At 43.3% G+C, this 27053-nt stretch overlaps 1 protein-coding gene across 1 annotated transcript in view; it reads left to right on the top strand.

Annotated features, from left to right (window-relative positions):
• Nucleotides 1-27053, top strand: part of VPS39 (VPS39 subunit of HOPS complex) — a 127335-nt gene that overhangs the window by 92708 nt on the left and 7574 nt on the right. The window contains exon 24 of the mRNA XM_077464840.1: nucleotides 17370-17461. Coding sequence (XP_077320966.1) covers nucleotides 17370-17461 — 92 coding nt within the window. The remainder of the gene's footprint in view (nucleotides 1-17369; nucleotides 17462-27053) is intronic.

Raw genomic sequence — 27053 nt, 5'->3', positions numbered from 1 at the left:
CGCCCGGTCTGCTTGATGTATACTGGCTGACACATTGATCAAGCACATCCCCATAGCCTCCCATGTCTCCATGTGACCTGATGGATGATGCATGGTACATTGGTAAGTGCTTCGCTTGAGATGCGGAAGGAGGGCGGGATGTGGAATTTTGGTCCCAATTATGAGTGCTTTGATTGCACCATTAAAGATTTTGGTGTTTGTTGATATATCGACAGTGTATTGAGCTTATTGGTGTTTATATGGTGTTTGTGCGATTGATGGCCTGATGCTCATTGGTCATTACGTGCAAGGTGAACCGCCCATGGTATGCTCCTATTGGACGGCCATCTTTTACACATCTTGATCTTAATTTCTGACTCCGCCCCTTAATAGGCGGGCCAGTTATGGGGTAGTTTATAAATTTGATAGCAATGTGGAGGGTTACAATATGCCCCTGTTGAAGACCTCTGTCGTCGAAACGCGTCGGGCTTGCGTTTGGCACCCCACATTGCTTTTTTACGTTTTAATCTATTTTTTGTGATCACGTCGTAATTATGTTATGGTTTTTATGACCCTTTTTTTTTAAATAAACCCAATGGTTACTATCTGACCTGCACCATTTGGAGCCCTTTTTTTCCTCTTTTTTTCCTTATTTGCTGACCATCCTCTGCATTTGGGGTGGCACCCCAGTGCGAATAATTTGACCCTGCTGTCCCGAGAGACGCATGCTACAGCCTTCAATACTGGAAGTCCACCCAATCCGGAGATAGCTGAGCCACTTACCTGGACTACTATCAACTCATTATATCCAATTGGTACCATTTTGGACCACAAGCGCTGTTGAGTCAACCGTCGTATGACAGATGAGTCCACCCTCTCTGGTAAGAGTTTTTAATTATTCTTTGAAGTTACCCCAGACAAGCCGTCATTTCCAGTTTCATCTGATTTGTGGATTATCTGATTTCCCCGTTGGGAAGACTAACATCAATATTTGTCTACTACTCAACACATGTGGACTATCTCACTGAGACTCAGATTTTAGTTACTGATACCTACCAGTATCTATACACTCCTACACATATGCTGTGTTCTGAGTGAACTAACATTTGTACTTTTATTCACGTAATTGTATATTTTGTCATTTATGTGTGGTATAGTGTCAGCTTTACTGACACTTCCTCATATCTCATTTCTTATTTCCCTTATTTAGCGCTACACTATTTGTTACTCCACTTTCACTGAACTTTGTCTGTTTGAGTGTTAGCTGCTGACCCTTTTTTTTGTCTTTAGCCATAGCGCAGTGTTTTCCCTTTGAATGTTTCCATGTGATCAGCTGTGAATGAACACAGCTGATCACATGGTAAAGGGCCGCTGTGATTGGCTCTTTACGATGTGGTGGGAACAGGCGATGGGGGTCTTTTTTTATTTTTTTCAGAGACCATAGCCTTCTGTAATCCCTCAGAGTACAGTACTTTGAATGTAAGAGCCAGTCAGTCTTTAGTGCAGTAAGCAAACCAATCTAAAGAATGACCTCATCAAGATTCTGCTGCTTAACCACTTGCTTACTGGGCACTTAAACACCCTTCCTGCTAGACCAATTTTCAGCTTTCGGTGCTCTCACACTTTGAATGACATGCAACACTGTACCCAAATGAATTTTTTGTCCTTTTTTTCTCACAAATAGAGCTTTCTTTTGGTGGTATTTGATCACCTCTGGGGTTTTTATTTTTTGCGCTATAAATGAAAAAAGACCGAAAATTTTGAAAAAAAACGCATATTTCTTTGTTTCTGTGACAGAATTATGCAAATTATTAATTTTTCTTCATAAATTTTGGCCACAATTTATACTGCTCCATATCTTTGGTAAAAATAACCCAAATTAGTGGATTTTATTTGGTCTTTGTGAAAGTTAGAGAGTCTACAAGCTGTGGTGCGAATCGCACAAAATTGATCACATCTGATGTACTGGTGGACTATCTCGCTTCTTGTGACCCGAACAAGTCGGGAAAGTACAAATACCCCCCAAATGACCCCTTTTTGGAAAGTAGACATTCCAAGGTATTTAGTAAGAGGCATGGTAAGCTTTTTGATGTTGTCATTTTTTTTCCCACAATTCTTTGCAAAATTAAGATTTTTCATTTTTTTTTCTCCACAAAATTGGCATTGTAATAGGTTATTTCTCTCACATGGCATGTGTATACCACAAATGACACCCCCCAAAAAATTCTGCTACTCCTCCTGAGTATTACAATACCACATGTGTGGGACTTTTTCACAGCCTGGCCACATAGAGAGGCCCAACATGCAGGTAGCGCCATCATGTGTTCTAGGAACATAAATTACACATCTAACTTGTTGACTGTTTATTACACTTTTGAAGCACCAGGACAATGACACGTGACACTGATGACAGATGGCACTGATACGTGGCAATGATGACACTTATACGTGGCACTGATGACAGATGGCACTAATACATGGCACTTACACGTGGCACTGATGACACGTGGCACTAATACGTGGCACTGATGACAGATGGCACTAATACGTGCCACCGATGACAGATGCCACTAATACATGGCACCGATGACGAGTGACACTGATGACAGATGGCACTGATAAGTGGCATTGATGACATGTGACACTGACAACAGATGGCACGTGACACTGACAGGTGGCACTGATGACAGATGGCACTGATACGTGGCACTGATGACAGATGGCACTAATACATGGCACCGATGACGTGTGACACTGATGACAGATGGCACTGATAAGTGGCATTGATGACACGTGACACTGACAACAGATGGCACGTGACACTGACAGGTGGCACTGATGACAAATGGCACTGATACGTGGCACTGATGACAGATGGCACTAATACGTGGCACTGATGACAGATGGCACTATGTGGCACTGATGACAGATGGCACTGGGGACAAATGGCACTGACAACAGGTGGCACTGAGTGCAGATAGCACTGGGGGCAGGTAGCACTGGGACGGATGGCACTGGGGCAGGATGGCACTGCTGGGGGAGGATGGATGCCACTGCTGGGGGAGGATGGCACTTTTTTTTTTACTTTTACAAAGGCAGCCGTTCATCTCTCCCCTCTCACACGCTGTCTGTGTGAGGAGGGAGAGCGGCGCTGAGAGATGATCTCATATGTTTACATATGAGATCATCTCCCATTGGACACGCCGATCGCGCTGTAAATGGCCGCTGTGATTGGCCGTTTACAGCGATCTGTGTTTGCCTGTCCCCGGGGGACACGGCGAACACCAGAACCTCCGCGATGCGCGCCCGCGGCGGCGCGCATTGCGGACGTAGACATTAGGACGTCCAGGGACAGCCTCCCGGACGAACGCGCTTGCCCTACGGCCGTCATTCGGCTATAGGGCGGGAGCGAGGTGGTTAAACTTGTATTTTTCTAAATTGTCTCCTTTTTTTCTTTTGAGAGAATACGGTTAGATGTTCCTAAGCGTCAACACCTCATTACGGATATTTTCAGATTATTAATCACTAATCACATTAATTGATACCACCCCCTTCCAGAGACATAGTTACATGTTAAAATGGGTGCAGATTTTGGAACATAATCTAGAACTGGAGGAATGAGAAGAATATGGGATAATGCTAATAAATGTCCTTCTGTACACTTGATAAAGAAAACCAATATTACACTTTCTTTTCCTAAATCAGGGGACACAGAGCCATAATAATAAGTATGTGGGTTATATCGGCGTATCAGGTGCTGCACACTGGCAAGCCCCTTAAGGCGTGAACTTCCCCCATATAACCCCTCCCATTACTGGGAGTCAGTTTTTTTGCCAGTGTCTAAGATGTTGGGCACGTGTAAGGATGTGTTGTACTGAGCTCCACGGGCAGTAATCTTTTGATGAGAGCCAGCCATCCTGACTGGGTCCATTTTAATGTCTCCGTAATGGACTAAATGAATGGTACCTGGGCCTCATCATTCAAAGACACAAGGTTTTGCTTGCGAATGCTTTTAAAGCTGGGCTCTGGGATCCAGTACTTTTTGGTAGTAAAGCCAATAAAAGTTTACTGGCAGGGTCTTCTCGCAGGTCCGGGATTGCGGGATTACTTGAGTGTACCCCTGTTCCTGAAGGTTTCCTTTCAAGGTCTCGGAGCCTACCGTGAAGGGCGAAGATTGTTTTTTTTATCTCTGATAAACCCTGCTGCGAGGAAAGGTAGGGGAGATTTTCTCAGGAATCTCTCCTTCCATGTATTGTGTTGTCATGTCATGTCTGTGTCACCACTGGAGGCTGTATTGAGCACTCACCATTCTGATGCTGGAAACAGCAGAAGCTCCACTCTCCTCTCCATTCAAGCCAGCTCATACCCTCAGGTATGAAGGGGGATTCTGATCACTTGCTGCGCCCACAGATTGGCGGTTTTTGATCCTTTTAATGCCAGCCAGCGACCGCTCGTCAGTTGGAGGATTTACCCCCACCCGCCATGATGCCGGCGCTCACACACTTCCCTGTTGAAAGAGGAGGGGGGGCGTAGCTAAACGCCGTCAGACGCTGGCCACACACATGGAGGAATTTAAGCTATATAGGAAAAGCTGCAGTCTGGCGGTGGAGGGACAGAGCAGAGTGGTTGGTGGTCAGGTTTGGTAACACAGGCATCCCCTTTTGTTGACAACATTGTACTGTATAGCTAGGACTAATAGCAACTTTTGTACTGTACTATAACCTAGCAAGTGTAACATTATTTTGCTGGTACTGCCTCTGCTATATACTGTAAGCTATGAGTGACAAAGGGACCAGGAACTCCTCTAAAGTTTCTAAGGAGTTAATGGTATACAACAAACTAAAAACCCTTACAAAAGAATGTCTTCCTCCCCTGAGAGGTAAAAAAAAATACGGCCAGTCAGATGAGCCGTCAAGGGTAGAACACTTTTTTTTTCCTATGTATTTCATACAAACAGGTTTTTTCTTCTACCATTCAAAAGATTATTGCTATGATGTCTCTCCATAGTAGGACTAAACATAGCAGATTCCCATCTAGGCCCTTTTGTTGAGGTGCAGGAGGCTGGGAGTCAGGTAGATCTTCCCAAATATTGGAAGATACTTATTTTTCCTCTTTGGAGGATCCTAACAGGGAGGGAGTAGCCGCACAAGTCAGGTGTTTGTCTACTCCCTTACTTAACGCTTACGTTGCCTGCAGCACAGGCTCTTGGTGTATCTACATCTAATAGGGTTCATTTGAACCTCCCTCACCTGGGGGTGTTTTTCCTATTCATGCATAGCTATGTATTCTGAATGGGAACATTTCTATGGAAGAAATGGGGGGTTCCAGCTATTAATGCTGCAATCACCTCAGTGAGCAGAGTCTCACATGTCCAGTGGATAATGCACTGATGTTAAAGGATCCAGCAAGTTAAGGTTGGATTTTCATTTTAAAGACCAGATGACTTTTGCAGTTCTGGCTGCAATTGAAGTAACTCAGTCCGTTAACCCTTTAACGTCTGCTCCACTATTTTGGTGGAGCACAATTTGAGTCACGCCAATGCATTGGAATATGGACTCTAAGGGTTTAAGGAACAGGTGTGAGATACCTGAAAGTTCTGCCTGATCAGCAGGCCCAGCAAGGGGCTGGTGTATTGGACACACTGTGTCTCACAGATGCTGTGAAGGACTCGATCGTTTAAGCCCTATGGCTTATACTTGGACTAGTGCATTTTTGCAGGCTGAAATATTGATCAGCCAAAGCACCAGGTGAAAACCCTTAGCCAGTCTGTGTCCCTTTCTGGGGTACTGCCATTTAGAATGGATAAGTACATCCAAAAGGGGTAAAGCTCTCTTTACCTAAGGGACTATCGGTTGAAGGTCTGGAGGAACGTGCGTCACTATACGCGGATGACATGCTCCTGTACCTGGAAGATCCGGATGAATCCCTACCAGCAGCGATCTCCTTGATCCAGGAGTTCGGAGATTACTCGGTCTTCAGGCTCAACTGGACCAAATCGATTCTCTTTCTTCTGGATCCGCAGCCGAATTTGAGTTTGCCCAATAGCTGCCCTTTAAAGGTGGTGTCACAATTCAAATACTTGGGGATACTGATAGAATCCCCTGTAGGTTCCTTTAGAGAGACAAATCTAATACCAATAATCAAATCATTCCAAGATGAGATACAAAAATGGAAAGACTTAACACTCGCGCTAATGGGTAGGGATAACTTATTTAAAATTATCTTCTTGCCCAAATTTCTGTGCGTACTCTCCAATGCCCCAACTTACATCCCAAAACGGACCTTTAGATGCATTAATTCCCTGTTAACGACCTTTCTATGGGGTAACAAAGCAGCTAGAGTATCCCTAGAACTCCTACAATTACCGGTGAGAAGGGGAGGCCTAGCGGTCCCTGACCTTAGACTGGACTATTTAGCTTCACAACTGGTACATGTACATTGGCGAATGTTCCCACAGCTAAATAATGCCTCTACTGCGATTTGAAGCAGCTGTAGTAACATCATACGAAACACTACTAAACTTTTTTTAGAGGTGCAGTTCCCACAACGAATGGTAGGACCATACTTAGACGGCAAAAAAAAACACTTGATCTGTCTGAAACACATAGCTGATAACCCCCTCCACTTATCACCGAATGCGCCACTATGGTACAACCCATGCTTGAAGGATGGAAATAGATGGGCTAAAGTCGGACTTGCATACCTTCATCAACTATTCGATGATGGCAAACTGAAATCATTCGCACAAATAAGTAGTGAACTGAAAATCCAAGAATCTTGGGCATTTCAGTTCTTTAGACTAAAACATGCTGCTCACATTCAATTTGGGACTGGATGGGTTCCTCTAGAGCAGTGATGGCGAACCTTGGCACCCCAGATGTTTTGGAACTACATTTCCCATCATGCTCATGCACTCTTCAGTGTAGTTGAGCATCATGGGAAATGTAGTTCCAAAACATCTGGGGTGCCAAGGTTCGCCATCACTGCTCTAGAGCATTCCAATTTTGAAAGACTCCTGGCTGACCCAGATCACAACAAACTAATCTCCACTTACTACAACACACTGGCAGATGTAAAAATACCAAAAGAAACAAAACTTAAGGATCGATGGATAGCTATTATCCCGGAACTTACAGAGGGACAGTGGGAGTAAGTGTTGTCCTCTTATATGTCCACGGTCATTTCAGCAAGAGACAAACTGATTCAACTAAGATGTTTGCACCAAATGTACTATACCCCGGTGAGGTTATACAAATTGGGAAGAGGAGATAACCCCACATGCCATAAGTGTCTAGCAGCTGACGGTTTGGAACCGTAATAGAATACGCCCACTCTGGTCGCAGGTAACTCAATTTCTCGCACATGAACTGGACCTCCTGAACATTTGTAGCCCACTACTGGGACTTTTGGGTATCATAGAAGATGAAGTTATGAGTAGCAACACGAGAACACTACTGAAAATACTGTTTTATTATGTTAGAAAGCTGATTGTCCTTAACTGGATTAAAAGAGATTACCTCACACTGACAGCATGGAAGAACCTAATTAATACAATTGTTACATTATATAAAATGACCTATGAGGCACGGGGCTGTCCTAAGAAGTTCCACAAAGTTTGGGGTAAATGGATAAACTCTAAGGAAACTGTATAATCTGTCACTGAAAAAATTGGTAATGACATCACGCAGGGGAGGTGAGAAAATATACTGGGAATATACTGATTGCAGGATCTTGGTACTTGTGGGAAAACGGCACAACAATAGTTCTCTGTTCTTTTTGTTCTTTTTATTCCTGCGTTTGGGCAGGAAAGAAGTTGACTACATGTTGGAAATTTGTTAAAGGACTGCTAATCTTCAAAAAATGAAAGGGATGTCATATGTACAAATGAATACCATTATAAGAAAAGATGCCTTAAATTTTGAAATGCTATTTAATGTATGAGATATTCTGAAACATGACTAATGTATTGCATAACTTTGTATGTACATTCGGCAAATAAAGAACCTTTTAAAAAAAAAAAAAAAAAAAGCTCTCTTTACCAGTAAAAGGAGGTTCAGACAGTTCTCCTTTTAATCATGCAGCCTCTCCTATGCCTTGCTCCCAGGAGCAGCACCAGGATCTTGGGGACAGAAAGCTCATAAAGCAGAATGCTAAGGCCTTCTCGTGAAGGAGCACCCCACTCGTTCGGGTGAGGGGAAAGGTCCTGCAATTCTCAAAGTCTGGCAGGAACAATGTTAAGAGCAGAGGGATTTCTGCAATTTTCTTCTCTAGGTTACGTCTAGTTTCAAGAGCCCGGATGGCCCAGTCGGCTTTCGATCTGAGGGTCCGGGGTTCAGGTCCTTGGGGCTGCTGATGCGGCAGTGTTTATGCAAGAGTGTCTTTCTCCTCAAAGAATGCTCCTAAGTTTCCAGAGAAAAAAAAAAAGGAAAGAAGAGAAGTCTCTTTCTGGCCTCTGGATCAGCTGTTATCCCAGTCAGTGATATCAGATATTCTCTTAGTGGAACAGGGTATATTTTTGGTGCAAACCTTTTAAGGTCTCAGAGCCAAACAGAGAGGTAAGACCCATTCTAGATCTCGGAGATCTGAATCGGTACTTGAACATCCAATCCTTTCATAATTTAATCGGCTGTGTCCATCCTGCAAGCAGGGGAGTTGCATATCTCCATGTGCCAAAGTTTCCTGCTTACCAGAAATTTCTGCGGTTTAAAATATAAAATTATTTTTTCAATCGCGACACTGCCATTCGGCTTGGCCACAGCACCACGAGTGTTCTGAAAGATTCCCTTGCCTCCTTTAGCCAGGTTAAAGGCTCAAGGCATAACGGTCCTAGTCTATTAGAAGATCTACTTTTATTAGATCATTCAGTCCCAGGTCTAAAACCAGAGTCTGATCTCAGGATTCTCGGCCTAGGAAGAGTCTCCTTAAAACCATTAAGGAGGTTACTTGGGGGCTGGTTATAGATACCATACAGAAGAAGGTATTCTTACCCCAGACGTGAATCAGTTCCATTGTAGGGCTAATTCAACTTATCAGGATAAAGGAAAATTCCTTCAATCGGCTGCAGGAGATTTTTAGGGGAAATGGTGGCTTCCTTCAGGGCCGTCCCTTACGCGCAGTTTTATTCAAAGACTGCTTCAAGACACCATCCTGTCGGTCTGGAATAAAGAGGATTCAGGCCTTGTTTATTTCCAATACGCTTGGCTCTCGACATAGGTCAGAGCCTAAATTGGTGGTTGTTAGGAGGGACAATCTTTATCCTGCAAGGTTTTAACAACAGATGCCAGCCTTCTATGCTGGGGAGCAGCCCTGGAAGAAGATTCTGTCCAGGGAAGATGGTCCAGGTTAGAGGACCTTGCCTATCAACTTTGTTGGAAGTTTCAGGCAGTACATCTGCCATAGAATCTTGACGGTCAGATTATGGAAATGTCCTGATAGAATTCAGTCTGACAGAGCCACGGCGGTGGCTTACATCGATCAGGGGAGGCACAAAAAGTCATGCAGCCCATAAAAGAGGTGAATAATGTTCTAGCTTTGGCAGAACACAACACTCCTTGCCTATCGGCAATTTTAATATTTCAGGGGTACTACTTGAGACGCCAACAATTATTTCCGGGAGAATGATCTCTTCACCCCGACATCTTCCTAGTAATATGTCAGATGGGATACTCCGGTCATGGACCTATTCGCGTCCAGATTCATTAATAAGGTCGACAACTTTATGTCAAACAAGAGGTCCCAGGGGATCAGTTTTCACTGATCTATGCATTTCCTCCACCTCTGCTATTTCCACGCCTTCTCCGCAGGCTTAAGCAGGAACAGAAGGAGTTGATTCTGGTGGCCCCAGCCGGGTCCCAGAAGATCTTAATTTATCAAGATCATAAAGAGGGCAGTAGAAGTCCTTTGGACTCTGCCATTATAGCCAGACTGGTAGCCAAGGTCCGGTATTTCATCCTACTTTATGGACAAGAAGTTTAACAGGTTTGACTGTTGAATCTCACTCTATAAAAGATCGTGGGTGATCTCCTTCAATAGTGTCTACTTTGACTAATGCCAGGAAGCCGGCTTCCAGAATCACTGCCTATAGAATCTGGAAGTCATAGGTTTCTTGGTATGGATCCAGGGGTTGGCACCCCAGGAAGTATGTCAATAGGCAGGATTCCTGCATATGGGATCTGAAATGAAGCTGGCCTTGACTTTTATCAAGAGCCAGATCCAGGCCATGTCGATGTCTTTTCCTTTGGCCTCTTGCTTCCCATCCTCCCATCAAGGCACCTTTAAATCCTTAGGAATTAAAATTGGTCTTTTCAGCTTTGCTGAATCAGCTGTTTGAACCTTACAAGAAATTCTCTTGGTTCTTTGACAAGAAAGGTAATCTTTTTTGCTTGCCATTTCTTCAGCTAGAAGAGTATCGGAATTAACGACTCTGTCTTGTAAAAGACATATTTCATCATGCATAAGGATGAGGTGGTTTGATGTCCTCATCCTGAATTCTTACCAAAGGTGGTAACAGGTTTTCATTTAAAGCAAGATATTATTCTTCCTCCTTTCTCCTCAGAAGCCTTAATCTGGGGAAGAGAAAGCACTACAGTCTCTTGATGTAGTAAGAGCGAACAGCATATATTTAAAGGCGACTTCTCAGGTTCGCAAAACACAGGTTGTTTGTACTGCCAGAGGGTCCAAGATATGGACAGGCAGCGTCAAGATCCACTATTTTTCAAATGGGTTTGTCAAGTGATTGATCAAGCTTCAGCTTAAAGAAGAAAATTCTTCCTTCTCATATTAAGAGCACACTCATCCAGGGCGATTAGTGCCTCTTGGGTGGTGCATCATCAGGCCTGTATGGCTCAGATCTGTAAGACTGCAACTTGGTTTTCGGCGCAGACGTTTATCTAATTTTTATCAAATCGATATTGAAAGGTCATGAGGATATTGCCTTTGGGCACAGCATATACTGCAGGCTGCGGTATGAGTCCTCTGGCCTCCTGTTTCCTTGATTCTGTCCCCCCCCCCCTTCAGTTGCCATTGCTATGGAACATCCCACATAGTTATTACTATGGCTCTCTGTCCCCTGATTTACATCAAAGAAAAGGATTTTACAGGTAAGCTGTTTTTAAAAATCCTATTTTGTTTCATTGGTGTCTTATTCCTGAAACATTGCATGCAAGCAATCCAATATTACCCTCTGTTGGAGGTGCAATGAATCCACGGGGATATTATATCCCATTTATTGGTAATATCTCAAAATATCCCTTTTTCGAAAATTACTCGATTCCTCTTGGAATCCTTTTGGCCCTTCAATTCCTTCAGATCCAGTTTATTTCTTATCGGGCCTCTCCTTAACAAATACGGCTAAACCGCTGTCAAATTGATCATGTTTTAACTGCTGCCAGATGTCTGATTGTGTTGACATGGCAGCAACAAGTACTACATTCCAGAATCAATCTTTATAAAACATATTTTATTAGATTTACAATATGGAATACCTGATGGATTGTATTCATAATCAAATTTCTGAGTTTAATGAGATTTGGCATCCCTGCCACCTCTTAGAGCTGCATCCACATTACTAAAGTTACTTCCTCAGTGCCTTGTTTTGTAAGGAGTGTACAGTAGGTTGGGTCCTATTCCTTTACCGATTCCTTCTTTTCTGCAGCTTTAGTTCCCCCGGTTCCCCCACCTTCTATTTTCTTTCTCTTTTGTGTTTCTCTACATATACAAGATGCTGCTGTTGTGTGGTGTTTGTTTTTTTTTTTTTTTTTTTTGTGCAAAAATTTAGACGAGTGTCTATGGACGTAGTATACGTGGACTTTGCAAAAGCATTTTAACACTGTTACCCACACACGTCTGATCTGTAAGATAGTCTACAGGCTTGGGAAAATCAGTTTTTAAATGTATAGCAAACTGGCTAAAAGACCATACTCAGAAAAGTAGTGGTTAATGATTCATACTCTGAATATAGAAAGTGTAAAAAAAAAAAAGTGTGGCGCTACCTCAGAAAACAACCAGTTCGCCATCACTGCCTTTGACTGTTCCGAGTATGATATAAAAAATCAAGTGGCAAAAAATGGCACCAAATGAATTTTATAAGTGAGTGAATCTGCCCCTTTTTAAAAGTAGATATCCACTCGGATATATAGAAAGTGTAAAAGTGTGGCGCTACCTCAGAAAACAATCAATTGGTTAATACAGTGACCTAGTGAACTCAACACTCTAATCTAATACCTCTAATAATAGAACAAAAAATACACAGCAGTAAGAATAGTGAATGAAGAAAATTTAAATCACTGTGATAATCGGTGAAACTTAAATTCTCATGACAATATAGTTAACAAAATAATAAACGTGACAGTCCACCTAGCAGGGTGCGTGGAACGTTCACACTCACCACTACTTAGGTGCTGAGAAACCCCAAATTGGTAGGTTCTCTGTAACCAGCGATGCAGATAATAGTTCCTTATTCTTTGATAGACTTCAGGTACTGGTGCTCAGGAATGAGAACATGAAAAACACAATGAAGGGACAATAATAGTGTAGCAAGGTAAGCTGTCAGGAACCGATATAGATCAACAAACAAATGCTCACTCACATTTGAAGCTTCCCGATGATGTGTATCACACAAATTGCATATAGGCAGTTTGTCCGTCCCTAACTGAGGTCACTTCCCTGTTTGCTGGTTTCTACACCCCCCTGGTCTTGGAACGCACGCCACAGCCGGTAGGAAGGCATGCAGATGCACATGAAAGTTGTTTATACTGGTGCTAGCACATAGCACTTTCAAATGTGAATGGGCATTTGTTGATCTATATCGGTTCCTGACATCTTACCTTGCTACACTGTGATCATCCCCTAATTTGTGTTTTCCATGTTCTCATTCCTGAGCACCAGTACCTGAAGTCTATTAAAGAATAAGGAACTATTGATGTCTGCTTTGCTGGTTGCAGAGCACCTACCAATTTGGGGTTTCTCCGCAAATAAGTAGTGGTGAGTGCAAACGTCCCACGCACACTGCGGTGGACTGTCACGTTTACTATTTTATTAACTATATTGTCATGAGAATTAGAGTTTTTCACGGATTATCATAGTGATTTCATTTTCTCCATTCATTATTTTTATTGCTGTGTATTTTTGGTTTTATTGGAGTATTAGATTTGAGTGAATGCACTAGGTCGCTGTATTAACCAATTGGTCGTTTTCTGAGGTTGCGCCACACTTTTTTACACTTTCTATATATCTGAGTGGATATCCACTTTTAAAAGGGGCAGCATCACTCATTTATAAAATTTCTTTTTGGCGCCATTTTTTGTCACTTTTGCTTTTTTACATCATACTCTGAATAGTCTAAGGCAGTGATGGCTAACCTTGGCACCCAAGATGTTTTGGAACTACATTTCCCATAATGCTAAACTACACTGCAGATGTTTCAAAATATCTGGGGTGCTGAGGTTCGCCATCACTGATCTAAGGTGATCAGTGGTGTACCCAAAGGTTCAATGTTGGGACCCTTACCTTTTTTAATATATTTATAAATTATATAGGGTCTGGGATTAAAAATACTATTTGTCTTTTCAGGTGACACCAAGCTATGCAGTGGAATAGCACCCTTACAAGAGGTCTCCAACTTGCAAGCCGACCTCAATGCACTAGTTAGGCCCCTTTCACACAGGTTTTTGCTGCCTTTTGGTAAGGCAAGCAATGTGGCTGCAGGGATCTCCACAGCTGAGCTAATGCATTCTGACAGCTGGGACTCCCCCCTTAAACCCCTCCACCAGAATACACTGATCAGCCCTGCAGCCATTGCTGGCATATGGTAATCGAATGCTGGTTTTGCAGCAGGATTGGACAGAAGCCAGTCTAATGACTGGCTTCTACATTTTAATTTGTGTACAGCCTTGGCCAAAAGTTTTGAGAATGACACACGTTAATTTTGACACAGTCTGTTTCAGTGTTTTTAGATCTTTCTGTCAGATGTTACTATGGTATACTGACGTATAATTACAAGCATTTCATAAGTGAAATGGTTTTACTGACAATATTTGCAGTGACCTCTGCAATCGGCCCTGGCATGCTGTCAATCAACTTCTGGGCCACATTCTGACTGATGGCAGCCCATTCTTGCAAAATCAATGCTTGGAGTTTTTCAGATTTTGTGGGGTTTTTGTTCACCCGCCTCTTGAGGATTGAGCACACGTTCTCAGTGGGATAAGGTCTGGGAAGTTTCCTGGCCATGAACCCAAAATGTTTGATTTTGTTTTCAAATTGATGTTTTGTTCCCCAAGCCACTTGGTTATCACTTTTACCTAATGGCTAGGTGTTCCATCATGCTGGAAAAGGCATTGTTCACCACCAAACTGTTCTTGGATGGTTGGGAGAAGTTGCTCTCGGAGGATGTTTTTGTACCATTCTTTTCTTCATGGCTGTATTCTTAGGCAAAATTGTAAGTGAGCCCACTCCCTTGGCTGAGGAACAACCCCATACGTGAATGGTCTCCAGGATGCTTTACTGTTGGCTTGACACAGGGCTAATGGTAGCGCTCACCTTTTATTCTCCGAACAAGTTTTTTTTGGGGCTCCCCAAACAATCAGTAAGGGGATTCATCAGAGAAAACTACTTTACTCCAGTACTCAGCAGTCCAATACCTGTACATTTTGCAGAATATAGTTACATAGTAAGGTTGAATGAAGACACCAGTCCATCCAGTTCAACCTTAGTGAGTGTCTACAATTGTCCCTATCCCTGTACATTGCACACTCACATCGGTCCCTACCCTCAAGGAGCCCACAATCCAAGGTCCCCATTGATATACTAGGGCCAATTTTGGACAGAACCCAATTAACCTATCTGCATATCTTTTGGAGTGTGGGAGGAAACCCACGCAGGCACAGGGAGAACATGCAAACTCCAGGCGCGTAGGGTCGTGTTTGGGATTCGAACCATCGACCCTTTTTACTGCTAGGTGAAAGTGCTAACTACTACACCACTGTGCCGCCCCAATATCAGTCTGTCCCTGATGTTCCTGGAGAGAATTGGCTTATTTGATGCCCTTCTTGGCATCAGGCCATCCTCCAAAAGTCTTTGCCTCCCTGTGCATGCAGATATACTCACACCTGCCTGTTGCCATTCCCAAGCAAGCTCTGAGCTGGTGGTGCCCCGATCCCACAGCTGAATCAACTGTAGGAGACAATCCTGGCACTTGCTGGACTTTCTTGAGTGCTCTGAAGCCTTCTTCACAAATGCAGTGGAATTTTTTTTTTTTTTATGGAATTAAGTTAATTTTCGTGGCAAAGAGGGACTTTGCAATTAACTGCAATTCATCTGATCACTCTTCATAATCTGTAGTATAAGCAAATTGCCATCATAAAAACGGAGGCATCAGACTTTGTGAATATTTGTGTAATTCGCAACTTTTTGCCACGGCTGTATACGTAGTTTAAGCCTCTCTTAATGTAGCGGTACAGCCCATTCAAGACTATAACTACTGTGCAGGTAGGGTCCCTGTGCGTTCACACCCATATGGAGGAACAAATATTACAAAGAATTTCTTAACCTTAAAGGTTTTTGCTCTTGGGAGTCAAAAGGTATACAATATATTTCAAAGTTGTTCAATGGTAATGTTTTTAAATCCTTTATAGACATGCAAGATGGATTTACGATACACACAACACAGTTCTTTAAATATCTGCAACTCAGACTTGCTATTCAAAGCGAAAATAAAGTGTCCTCGTTTGCAACAATATCGCATCCTCTGATGACAGATGTGCTACTAAGGGAAGATAGGAAAGTCAAGATCTCGAGAATATATTCTAGATTGCTCCATTCTACACATGATGCTTCTAAACTTCCATGTAGAAAAGGGTGGGAAAAGGACCTTGGTCCCATTGACATGGAGCAGTGGGAGCTATGTCTAATCTCCGCCCCACTAGTATCAGTATCTGCGTCACATAAATTGTCACACTTGTTTTTACTGCATAGGGTCTACAGAACACTGACCATACTTCACAGGTGGGGATTTAGAAACTCCCCAAAATGTTAGACACAATGGTGACTTGTTACACAGGTTATGGAAATGTCCAAAACTTTTTCGATACTGGCATTATATTCTTACTACTATCTCTCAGGTATTTCAAATTCCAGTTCCACATGACCCAGTTGTTTGTCTACCTGGGGCCCTGGAGATACTCTCACCTAATGGCCACACAGCAGTTCTACGGCTGTTATATATGGCAAGCAAGGCCATTGCGAGGCTCTGGTTAACTCCGAGGGTGTCAATGGGTGGGCGATGGGTCGAACTGGTAAATGACATGCTAATGTGAGAAAAAATTGCCTACCAACACAGAAATGTCCTTAAATTCATTTCAATGTGGCAGCCTTGGCTGGATACACCAGGACTAGTTCCAACCCAGTTGGTCAAAGACAGAATCTTACAAATGTAATCTGGCAAATCAGAGGATAGATTCGTAGAACCTGGTACAATGTCTAACCTTTCTAATGATTATTCCTGTTGGAATATGTTAGTCTCTATACCTAACTTTTTGGTTACAGGTTTAATGTTTTACAATAGCTCCTACGAGGACAATGACACAGTCCAAGGATACTGTTAAATGTTGTTGACAAACTATGCAGCACCGCCGAAACCTTTGTTGATACTTGCATACAGTGAATTAATTTCATATAATTGTATAGGTCTAAAGCTGTATGACAATAACTACTGTACCTGAATATATGGCTGCATTAGTTTTGTACTTGACTGTGAATGTATATGTTTTTGAGCTAAAAACTTTTATTTGATTTATAAAAAGAGAGGTATTAAAGGAGTTGTAAACCTTTGTGTTTTTTCACCTTAATGCATCCTATGCATTGAGGTGAAAAAACACCTGGCAGTGACAGGCCCCCCAGTCATAATTTACCCGAGCCCTGGAACTTGACCCGGCAGAGACGCGCTGTCTCTCTGCCCGGGGTTTTCAGCTCTTGATTGGATAGATTGATAGCAGCGGGAGCCAATGACTGAGCTGTCAATCAAATCCAGTGGCCGGGGCCGGGTCATACATTCGGCAGCTATGGATGCCGAATACTGGACTCGGTAGCGCGCCCGCAAGGTAGCCCCCTCAGGAGAGCGCTTCTCCTAGGGGGTTATGTGATGTGGGTAGGAGCTGCCAGGGGGACCCCAGAAGACGAGGTTCGAGGCCCCTCTGTGCAAAATGGACTGCACAGTGGAGGCAAGTATGATATGTTTGTGTTTTTTTTTTTTTTTTTTTTTTTTTTTTTTTTTTTTTACAAACCCTTACAATCACTTTAAGTGTCTGGGTTTAAGATAGGGTAGGGGGTGTATATTTGGAAGCATTTATAAAAAAAAAAGTTTTATACAGAATTTAATGTGCAGTTCACCTTTGCAGGTACAAGAGGAGAGAATTTCCCATCAACAGGTGAAGTGTGTAATCACAGAGGAGAAGATATGTAGTGTATGTAAGAAAAAAATTGGAAACAGGTATGTAGTTACCCCATTCCAATAAGATAAACCTTTTTACGCATGTTCATTTAGTCTGCAATTCTGTTCAGGACACAGCAATATGAACAATACAATACCAGACTCGATGAGTCACCTACCTTCTCAGTTCAGTATTTTGGCTGAGAGGACGGATTGCACTCTCTCTACTAGGGCAGGGTTTGTAAAATAGTTTTGCAGCAATCAAACTACTGTAATTCCACCCACCTATGATATTCACTGTATTTAAGTATATGTAAATCTCCTCACCAAAACCTCATATAATCTTTAAAGTGGTTGTAAACCCTTACAGACCACTTTGTTCTACAGGTAAGCCTATAATAAGGCTTACCTGTAGCTACCCAGGATATCTCCTAAACCTGCACGGTTTAGGAGATATCCCCTGTATTTGCATGTGCTGACGTGTTCGGCACATGCGCACAGACACAAACTGAAGCAACGGCACATATGTGCCGTTGCTTCAGTGAGTGTGCCATTACCGCACGCATGTACAGGAGTGACATCATCATGGCTCCGGCCTGCCAAAGCGCACCCGGAAGTAACCCCAGGGAGTGATGTTGCCGGCCTGTGCTGTGTGCGGGAACCACAGCAAGGGTTTTGATCTCAGGTGAGTATTGCATAATGAGCTAGTACGCTATGTATACTAGCTCAATATGCCTTTGTCTTGTAGGTGTTAGTGTTTTTTTTTGTTTTGTTTTTAACAAGTAATTTCAACAGCCCTTTTCATTATTTATTTAAAATTTTGCAGCTTTTATAAAAAAAATATATATATCTGGAGTTTCTACCATGAAGGTTCTTAACCAGACATTAGCTGTTACAGGGTGACAATGCACTGCACAGCTCTCAAATGTTCTCACCCTGTCGCAAGCCAACACACGTTGCACAGGCATGGTCTACTTTTGTGGATTTTTTGATGGCTAGTGTACTGGAAAATACATTTTGCTTTGTATATCCCACTTTTGTCACCATCAGCATCTGAGCAAGGACATACAGCAGTTGCTGGAGTTTATACATGTAGACAGGAAGTAGCTGCAGAGAGACTGCAGAAAAATAGCAGTGCTGAGCTGAAGCAAAAAATTTGATAACAGTGGTGGAATAACGTGTTTTTTTTTTTTTTTTGTCACATACAAAAGTATGTAATGAACACAGGCTGTAGTTATAATTACGTTTCAAGCATACCAGAACATATTGCTCTACGCTGTTAATTCAAGGATAGTAGTACATATCCAATTTATCACTATTAATTTTCTGACAAAAAAAGTATAGGAGCTTCAAGAAAAGCTTATTTGCTGTATACATTGTTTCATCTTCCAGAACCCCCAAAAGACATACCAGAGGACAGCATATATTTGGCATATCAAAAGTATCGGATATAAGTTCAGTAACTTTTGACCACAGGGGTCTGATCCTGGGACACTCCTATACATGAATGAATGAATGAATGAAATACTTATATAGCGCACAATGCGAACTGAATCGCCTCTAGGCGCTGTGGCGAGCTTTGATCATCTGCTAAAAGAGGAAGGTCTTGAGTTTTTTCCTAAAAGCCAGGTGATTTTCTTCCAGGCGGATGTTTATTGGTAGAGCATTCCATAGCCGAGGCCCTTGGACAGCGAATCTCCGATCCCCCTTGGATTTATACCGGGCTTTGGGCACGAGGAGGAGGTTTTTGTTGGCTGATCGAAGACTGCGGTTTGGTGTGTAATGATTTATTTTCTCCATTAGGTATTGCGGAGCTTCTCTATGCACGCATTTGTGGGTGAGGCAAAGGGTCTTGAACGTGATCCGATTTTTTACGGTTAGCCAATGTAAGCTCCTCAGTGAAGGAGAAATGGATTCCCAGGGTTTTTTTCCTGTTATCAGCCTTGCCGCCGTGTTTTGGATCAGTTGTAATCGCGCAAGTTGATATTGTGGTAATCCTATGTAAAGCGAGTTTGCGTAGTCCAGTCGTGAATTAATGATTGTTCCAACTACCACTGCTTTGTCATTCTTTGGGATAAAAGGGATGAGTCTGCGAAGCATGCGCAGCAGATGGTGAGATCGACTGACTACTGCTCCTATTTGCGCATCCATTGACATTTGTGCGTCTAAAATAACCCCGAGACTCTTCGCTTTGGTCTTTGGGGAGATAGTCTGCCCAAAGACGGTTGGTGGAGACCAGGAGGTTTTGGTTGCGGGCTTATGATTTGGGTGTAAGATAAGAAGCTCTGTCTTTGATTGGTTCAGCTGGAGGGAGTTGGTGGTCATCCAGTCCTCTATTGATTTGAGGCAGTTTTCAAGTTGTTGTTGGTGATCTTTTTTTCCATTGATCCGGAAATAAAGTTGCGTGTCGTCAGCATAAGAGTGGAAGCAGAGATCTGAGCATCTGATGATTTGAAGGAGTGGGCGAATGTAAATGTTGAAGAGAACGGGTGACAACGGAGAGCCTTGAGGGACTCCGCAGGTGACTGCCCGAGTTTCGGAGAGGAATTTTCCTAGTTTCACTGTCTGTGACCGATTTCCTAGGAAGGACGCGAACCAATGGAGATCTATGTCTTGGACTCCGGCTACTTCTGTGAGGCGGACGAGTAGAGTATTGTGATCTACTGTATCAAACGCTGCACTTAGGTCTAGCAGTACGAGGAGACACGGCTCTCCGTCATCTGCCGCTTCGAGGGCGTCATCCCAAATCTTGAGGAGAGCTGTTTCTGTTCCATGACCCGGGCGGAAGCCTGATTGCAGCGGGTCCAGGAGTTTGTGAGTATCCAGGTGAAGTTGTAGCTGATGTACTACAGCTTTCTCCATGATCTTAGAAATGGTGTTGAGGCTTGTAATTGGCCTACGGTTGTTTGGATCCTGAGGGTCCAGGTTTGGTTTCTTGAGTAGAGGTTTGACGATGCCTTGTTTGAGGATGCTGGGAACAATCCCTTCGTGGAATGATCGGTTTATGAGGTGGGTTATGGTTGGAGCCACGATGTCGGAGCATTCTTTCAGTAGTTTTGTGGGGATGATGTCAATAGGTGAGGTACTGTCACGCAGTTTATTAATGATGTTTTTTGCGGTGTCTACGGTAATTGGGGATAGTGAAAATTTTGGCGGTTGCGGTATGTTGGTGCGGACATCCTCTTTATGTATTTGCTGGCTGAGGTCGGATGTTTTCTTCTGACAAATTGTTTCCCTGATGGTTTTGACTTTATCGATGAAAAAATCTGACAGTTTGTCACAGTAATCCTGGGATTCGCTTTCTGGGGGTTCTAGGCACACCGGATTCATTGATTGATTAACCAGTTTAAACAGTTCCCGTGGTTGGTTTGCGGCCGTTGAGATTGTATATGAGAAGTGGTCCTTTTTGGCTTTGAAGATTGCTTTCCGATAATTCTCTGTCAGACCTTTGTAGTTAAATAGGTTTTCCTCGGTGGGATTTCTTCTCCATGTTCTTTCCGCTCTTCTGCGTTCTTGCTTTAGTATGGAGAGGGAGCTATTAAACCATCCAGCATTTTTCTTCCTGATGAGAGCCCTGCGTTTTGGTGCTACCGAGTCTGCTGATTGCAGTAATGCCTTGTTCAGGGAGTTGAGTGTTTCCTCCGTAGAGTGGTTTAAGGTTATTGTAGATATTTTTTTGGACAGAGTGGTTTTGAAGGCTTCGGAGTACAGTTTTTTATGCGATCTGGTCCAGTGCGTTGTTACAGGTTTCCGTTTTGCGTTGGTGATGTTGGTAGTGATTTTGAATTTGATGCCGTGGTGATCCGTCCATGGCAGAGTTACCGTATATACTCGAGTATAGGCCGACCCGAATATAAGCCGAGGCCCCCAATTTACCCCCAAAAAAACTGGCAAACTTATTGACTCGTGTATAAGCCGAGGGTAAGACATGCCTGTCCATCCCTGTGTGTGTGTCCGTCCATCCCTGTGTGTCCGTCCATCCCTGTGTGTCCGTCCATCCCTGTGTGTCCGTCCATCCATCCCTGTGTGTGTGTGTCTCCATCCATCCATCCATCCCTGTGTGTGTGTGTGTGTGTGTGTGTGTGTGTGTGTGTGTGTGTGTGTGTGTGTGTGTCCAGCCTACCTGTGTCCTGAGCCTTTGTCCCGAGCCTCCGTCCCGTGCCGAGCCTCCTTGCCTCCGTGCCTCGCCGCCGTGCCTCGCCGCCATGCCTTGCCTCCGGTCCCGTCCCGTCCCGTCCCGTGCCGTGCCGTCCTGTGCCTTGCCTCCGTCCCGTGCCCTCTTCGTTCGTCGGCGGCCATTGTAAAATTCAAAAGCTGCGCCGCCGCCTTCGCCTGTGATAGGCGGAACACTGAATTTCCCAGCAGCCTGTGTTCCGCCTATCACAGACGTCGTATCATCCTCGTCCGTAGTACGAGGATGATACGAAGTCCGTGATAGGCGGAACACAGGCTGCTGGGAAATTCAGTGTTCCGCCTATCACAGGCGAAGGGGGAGCCGGAGGCGCGGCTTTTGAATCAGAATGGCCGCTGTCTGTCTGCTCGACACGCTGATCGAGCGGGCAGACAGCGATGACTCGAGTATAAGCCGAGGGGGGCACTTTCAGCCTCAAAAAAGAGGCTGAAAATCTCGGCTTATACTCGAGTATATACGGTATGTTGTCGCATATGTTGACGTCCATGTTCTGTTTGAAAATGAGGTCCAGGGTGTGTCCTGACCCATGCGTGTACATATGTATAAATGATCCACTACTGGTCTGATGTTTTATGACACCTATCTGTATCCCTCTTTTCCATTTTAAAGAGACATTGTGGTGTATAATACATCTGATGTAAGTACCTTAGTTGTATTATTTTGTCCCTGGAATAAACGTGCCAACATAACTCAAGAACCTCATCCCACATTTCCCCCCCGTCGGATCAGGCACTACCTCCATCCACTTTTCTTGTGCTTTATGATATTGCCTATTCTCGCCAAAGGCTGTCTCCAGGTAACAGTTGGAAACTTGGTATGTTCATTTTGGATCAAAAGTGCTTCCACTTTTAAATTAACTAGGGACAAGGTACCTGAACCATATTGGGACAACATGGCTTGTTTGTTACACATACTGAAAGTTGCAGGTGCCAGGTATACCCCATTCCACCTGCAATTGAGAAAAGGATTTAAGTTTGCCTGTATCAAGTAACTGATAAGCGTACTTCATTCCATAATGTGTCCACCGAGACCCATCTGGTATCTTATAAAATTCCCCTAAATTGGCATTAAACCAGATTGGTGCATTTAGAGACATGGACAAGGCCGTATGCTTCACCTACTGCAGGCATAGGTTAAGAATCTTCTTAGAGCTTGCCAAAACCTCCATACCCCTTTCTTAAGGCACCTCTCCCTATAAAATAAATTTAGCAGTGCCTCATATGACGTAGCCAATGCTACCTCAACAGCCGTGGCTGGGTTATTCAGCTGAGGGAAAATTCTCCAATGTGCATATACCAACTGCGAAACCAGGTAGTACATGCGCAAATCTGGTAAAGCCATACCTCCCCTAATCACCGAAAGCTGTAATATTTACAGGGACACCTTAGGAGGCTTAGATCCCAAAAAAAAGGAAGTAATCAACAAATTAATATATCAAAAGATTTTCTTAGGGGCATTGGCTAAAATGTAGAGAAACTTTGGCAAATCAAATTAAAGAGATTTATTCTCCCCAATAACGTTAAAGGGAGATCCTTCCATTGTTGTGCCTTTTCTTTAAATGTATTAATAATAGGCCACAAATTTTCCATGTATGACTCTACCGGGAGTTGAATAGTAATTCCCAGATACTTACATTTATCTCAGACCTCTAAAGGCCTCAGAATTTGTTGGCCATCTAGCGGGAACAGTGTCGATTTTGCCCAGTTTATTCTGAACCCTGAGTAATCACTAAATTCCTGAATAAGCAAAAAGGCCGTAAGAGCCCTGGGAATTCCTCACATATAATAGAAGATTATCTACCTATAAGGACACACATTCCTCCAGCTCTCCTATACGAAGGCCCTGGACTCTGTCATCCTCTCTCAATTTCGTAGCAAGGAGCTCAATAGCCAATGCAAATAAGAGGAGTGACAGAGGATACCTTTGCCTGGTCCCCCTATGTATAGCAAATGTCTCAGAGATAAGCCTATTAATTCTGATGCGAGCCCTAGGCACACAGTATAAATGCTTTACCTAGGAAACAAAGTGTTCCAAAGTCCAGTTTAAACAACACTTGGCCTAAATATGCCCACTGAATCAAAGGTTCTTTTTGTGTCTATCGACATTATTACCCTACCACCCACACTTTCATGGGTGAATTGTAAATTATTGAAAATACACCTAAGATATGTGCACATCTCCCCATCATAAAGCCAGTCTGATCTCCCCCCACCTTATTAACTGCGGTTTGCAATCGCTTAGCTATGTCAGCGTTTATTCATGAAATGGGACAACGCGATTTGCATTCCTACGTCTCTGTCCCTGGTTTGGGGAGCAGAACTATCAGAGCCTCCTGCATAGATGCTGGAAACAAGCCTTCCTTTCTAGACAAAGTAAAGACTCGTAAGAGATGAGGCACCAGCACATCGCCATACATTGGATACCCATCTAACACCGAAGATTTATGGGGCTTAACGGAGGCTATCGCATTTTACACCTCTTTCCTAGTAATTGCAAGATCTAACCCCTCACTCACGTCATCAGAGTGGGGAGCATAATAGATGCTAAATACTCTTTCAAAGCATCATCCATAACCCCTCGCTGAGACTGTTGCAAAGAACTGTAAAACTGTTCAAATGTCAATAGAATTTCCTGGGAATCCTAACTAAGAACCCTTGAGAATTACGAATGTGTAAAATCACAATTGGAGTTTAAGTGGGCCTCGCTAGAAATGCTAAGAGATGACCATTCTCTCCAAATATCCATCTACATTGATGCAGTTGACCTTTACTATACCATTCCGCCATAAGTAAGCAATAAGAACGAACATAGTCTTGCCATGTCTTATAATTATGAGGAAGAGTCATTCACATAACAATTTTTTGAGCTACCTGTGCCTCCAGTTTCTTTGTGCCTCCAAACGCCTAGAAAAGGTTCTAACATCAGTCCTATTATATACCCCTCGCTAAGAGTTGCCTTAAAAGCGTCCCATCGGTTATGTATATCGGTGGTATTATTATAATTTTTTGCCCAATAATGATTTATCGCCTTTATCGAGCAACCAATTTTCACATATTCCTCTTGCAACCATACAGCTGTCAGACGCCAGTGGCGAATTCCACCGATGTCACCCACCCTTAAGCCAACTTCCATGGGAGAGTGTTCCGAAATAGCTCTTGACAAATACTTTACACTTTGCATTAATGGAAGACCCGCCAATGGAGTGAGCAACATATCAATACGAAACAACTTATGGTGAATCTCTGGCAGGAAAATACCCTGACCCCCGGGTGTCTCCAAGCATCTACGAGAGCGAAATGATCCAGCCATGTCTCCAAAACTGGAGGAGACCCAGACAAACATCCATGTTAATCCAGGCTAGCATTCAAAACCACATTGAAGTCACCCTGAAATAGATGAGTCCCCTCCGCCACCGAGACCACCTCTGAAAGGATACTTTCCAGTACCCTATAGGAGAAAGGAGGAGTAATAAATAGGCTAATTATGGTAAAACAGGTATTCAAAATTTTACGCGACGATATACCTCCCTCCTGGATCAATCTTAATCCGTATAATAATATTTAGTAATCAAGGTGGCTACCCCTCTATAATAGGTAGAATACCCAGCATGACACACTTGAGCAATATTTGCACGTCGTAAGGTCATGACTCTGGAGCCCTGCAGATGTCTCTTGAAACAAGATAATGCCAGGCTTATACTACTTTACGTAATCAAAAAAGAAGGATTACATTTTTGCATTTAAGCCTTTCAGCTGTGCCATGGTCTTCTGTTCAGGGATATTATAATGGATACCACCAGCTCCAGAGTCAATTTCCCACATTCTCCAGCATTGTACAGCAGAAACTGCCCAAAATATCCATATAGAGTCACCCCAGAATTAAAGTATTTTATTAATAAAAAACAATTCATGGTACATTGCTTTAAAGGCAAACTAAATGCTTTTTAAACAGATTCTGTCACCAACTTAATTGTTGGTAAAAGCACAGCAAAATAAAATATTTAATATGCTTACTTGCGGTGTTTGTTCCTTTCCTTAAACCAATACAATTTTAGGGAGCTAAATTGAGGAAAAGGACCTCCAAGGTAGTATTCTCAGAAATGCTACCTGTACCTTGAGCCACACCAGAAAGGCAGAGGGAGATTAGGGAAGTAAACAACTGGCTGAGGAGCTGGTGTAGAAATGAGGGGTTTGGATTCCTGGAGAACTGGGGCGACTTGTCAGTCCGTTACTAGCTCTATAGAAGGGACAGACTGCACCTAAATGGGGAAGGTGCAGATCTGTTGGGAGTGAAGATGGCTGAAAATTTAGAGGGGCTTTTAAACTAGGCGACAGAGGGAGGGTCCAGAGGTAGATGTAGTCAGCACGGAACATATTCCAGAGGGTAGTAGTGGGTGCATTAGCAGTAGGTTGACTAAAATACCTAAACCCGAGGTAAGTATAGTAACCAGTTCTATTTTCAACCCCAGAGCATCCAATAAGGAGATGGTATGCAACCGGTTTAAACTCCGTGGCTTGTTCACCAATGCCAGGAGTCTGGCGGACAAGATAGGAGAACTAGAGCTACTGTTGTACAAGGAGGATTTAGATTTTGTAGGAATTTCAGAGACTTGGTTCAACAGCTCTCATGATTGGCTGGCAACCATTCAAGGGTATTCCCTATATTGCAGGGATAGAGAGGGTAAAAAAGGGGTAGGGGTATGCTTGCATATCAAATATGATGTACAAGTGAATGTGAGAGATGATATCACTAAGGGAGCATGGGAGGAGGTGGAATCCCTATGTGTAGAGTTACAAAGGGAGGAAACTTGCGTTTGTAAGACACGAGTGAGGAAAAGCCAATCAACGGCACTTCCTGTTTACATCGCGATCAGCCGTAATTGGACATGGCTGATCGCATGGTAAAGAGCCACTTTGGGAGGCTCTTTACCAAGATCGGTGTAGCGGTGTGTCAGATCGCCGCAATGTGTGACCCTTCTGAGAGGACGTCATATGACGTCATCCCAGAACGAGAGCCACACCGCCCAGCCGTGATTTGACAGCCGGCGTGCGGGAATGCAGTTAAGGAACTCTGTGAAGTAGTTACCAGACCATTGTTCCCAATTTTTACGAACAGTCTACTGACTGGAATGGTACCAGCTGATTGGAGAAAAGCCAGTGTAACATATATTTAAAAAAGGGCCAAGATGCATACCTGGGAATTACAGACCAGTTAGCCTAACATCAATTGTATGCAAGCTTTTGGAGGGGTTGATAAGGGACTATATATAAGATTTTAGTAATGACAACGGCAGGAGCCATCTAGATAAAGGAAGGGCCGTAGACGTGGTGTATCTGGGTTTTACAAAAGCATTTGACACAGTTCCCCATTAACGTTTACTGTACAAAGTAAGGTCCATAGGCATGGACCATAGGGTGAGTACATAGATTGAAAACTGGCTACAGGGCCGAGTTCAGAGGG

The sequence above is a fragment of the Lithobates pipiens genome, unplaced genomic scaffold, assembly GCF_037356315.1.
Source record: "Lithobates pipiens isolate NorthernLeopardFrog02 unplaced genomic scaffold, aLitPip1_a1.2 Scaffold_30, whole genome shotgun sequence".
NCBI lineage: Eukaryota > Metazoa > Chordata > Amphibia > Anura > Ranidae > Lithobates > Lithobates pipiens.
This window is presented reverse-complemented; position numbering and strand designations above follow the sequence as displayed.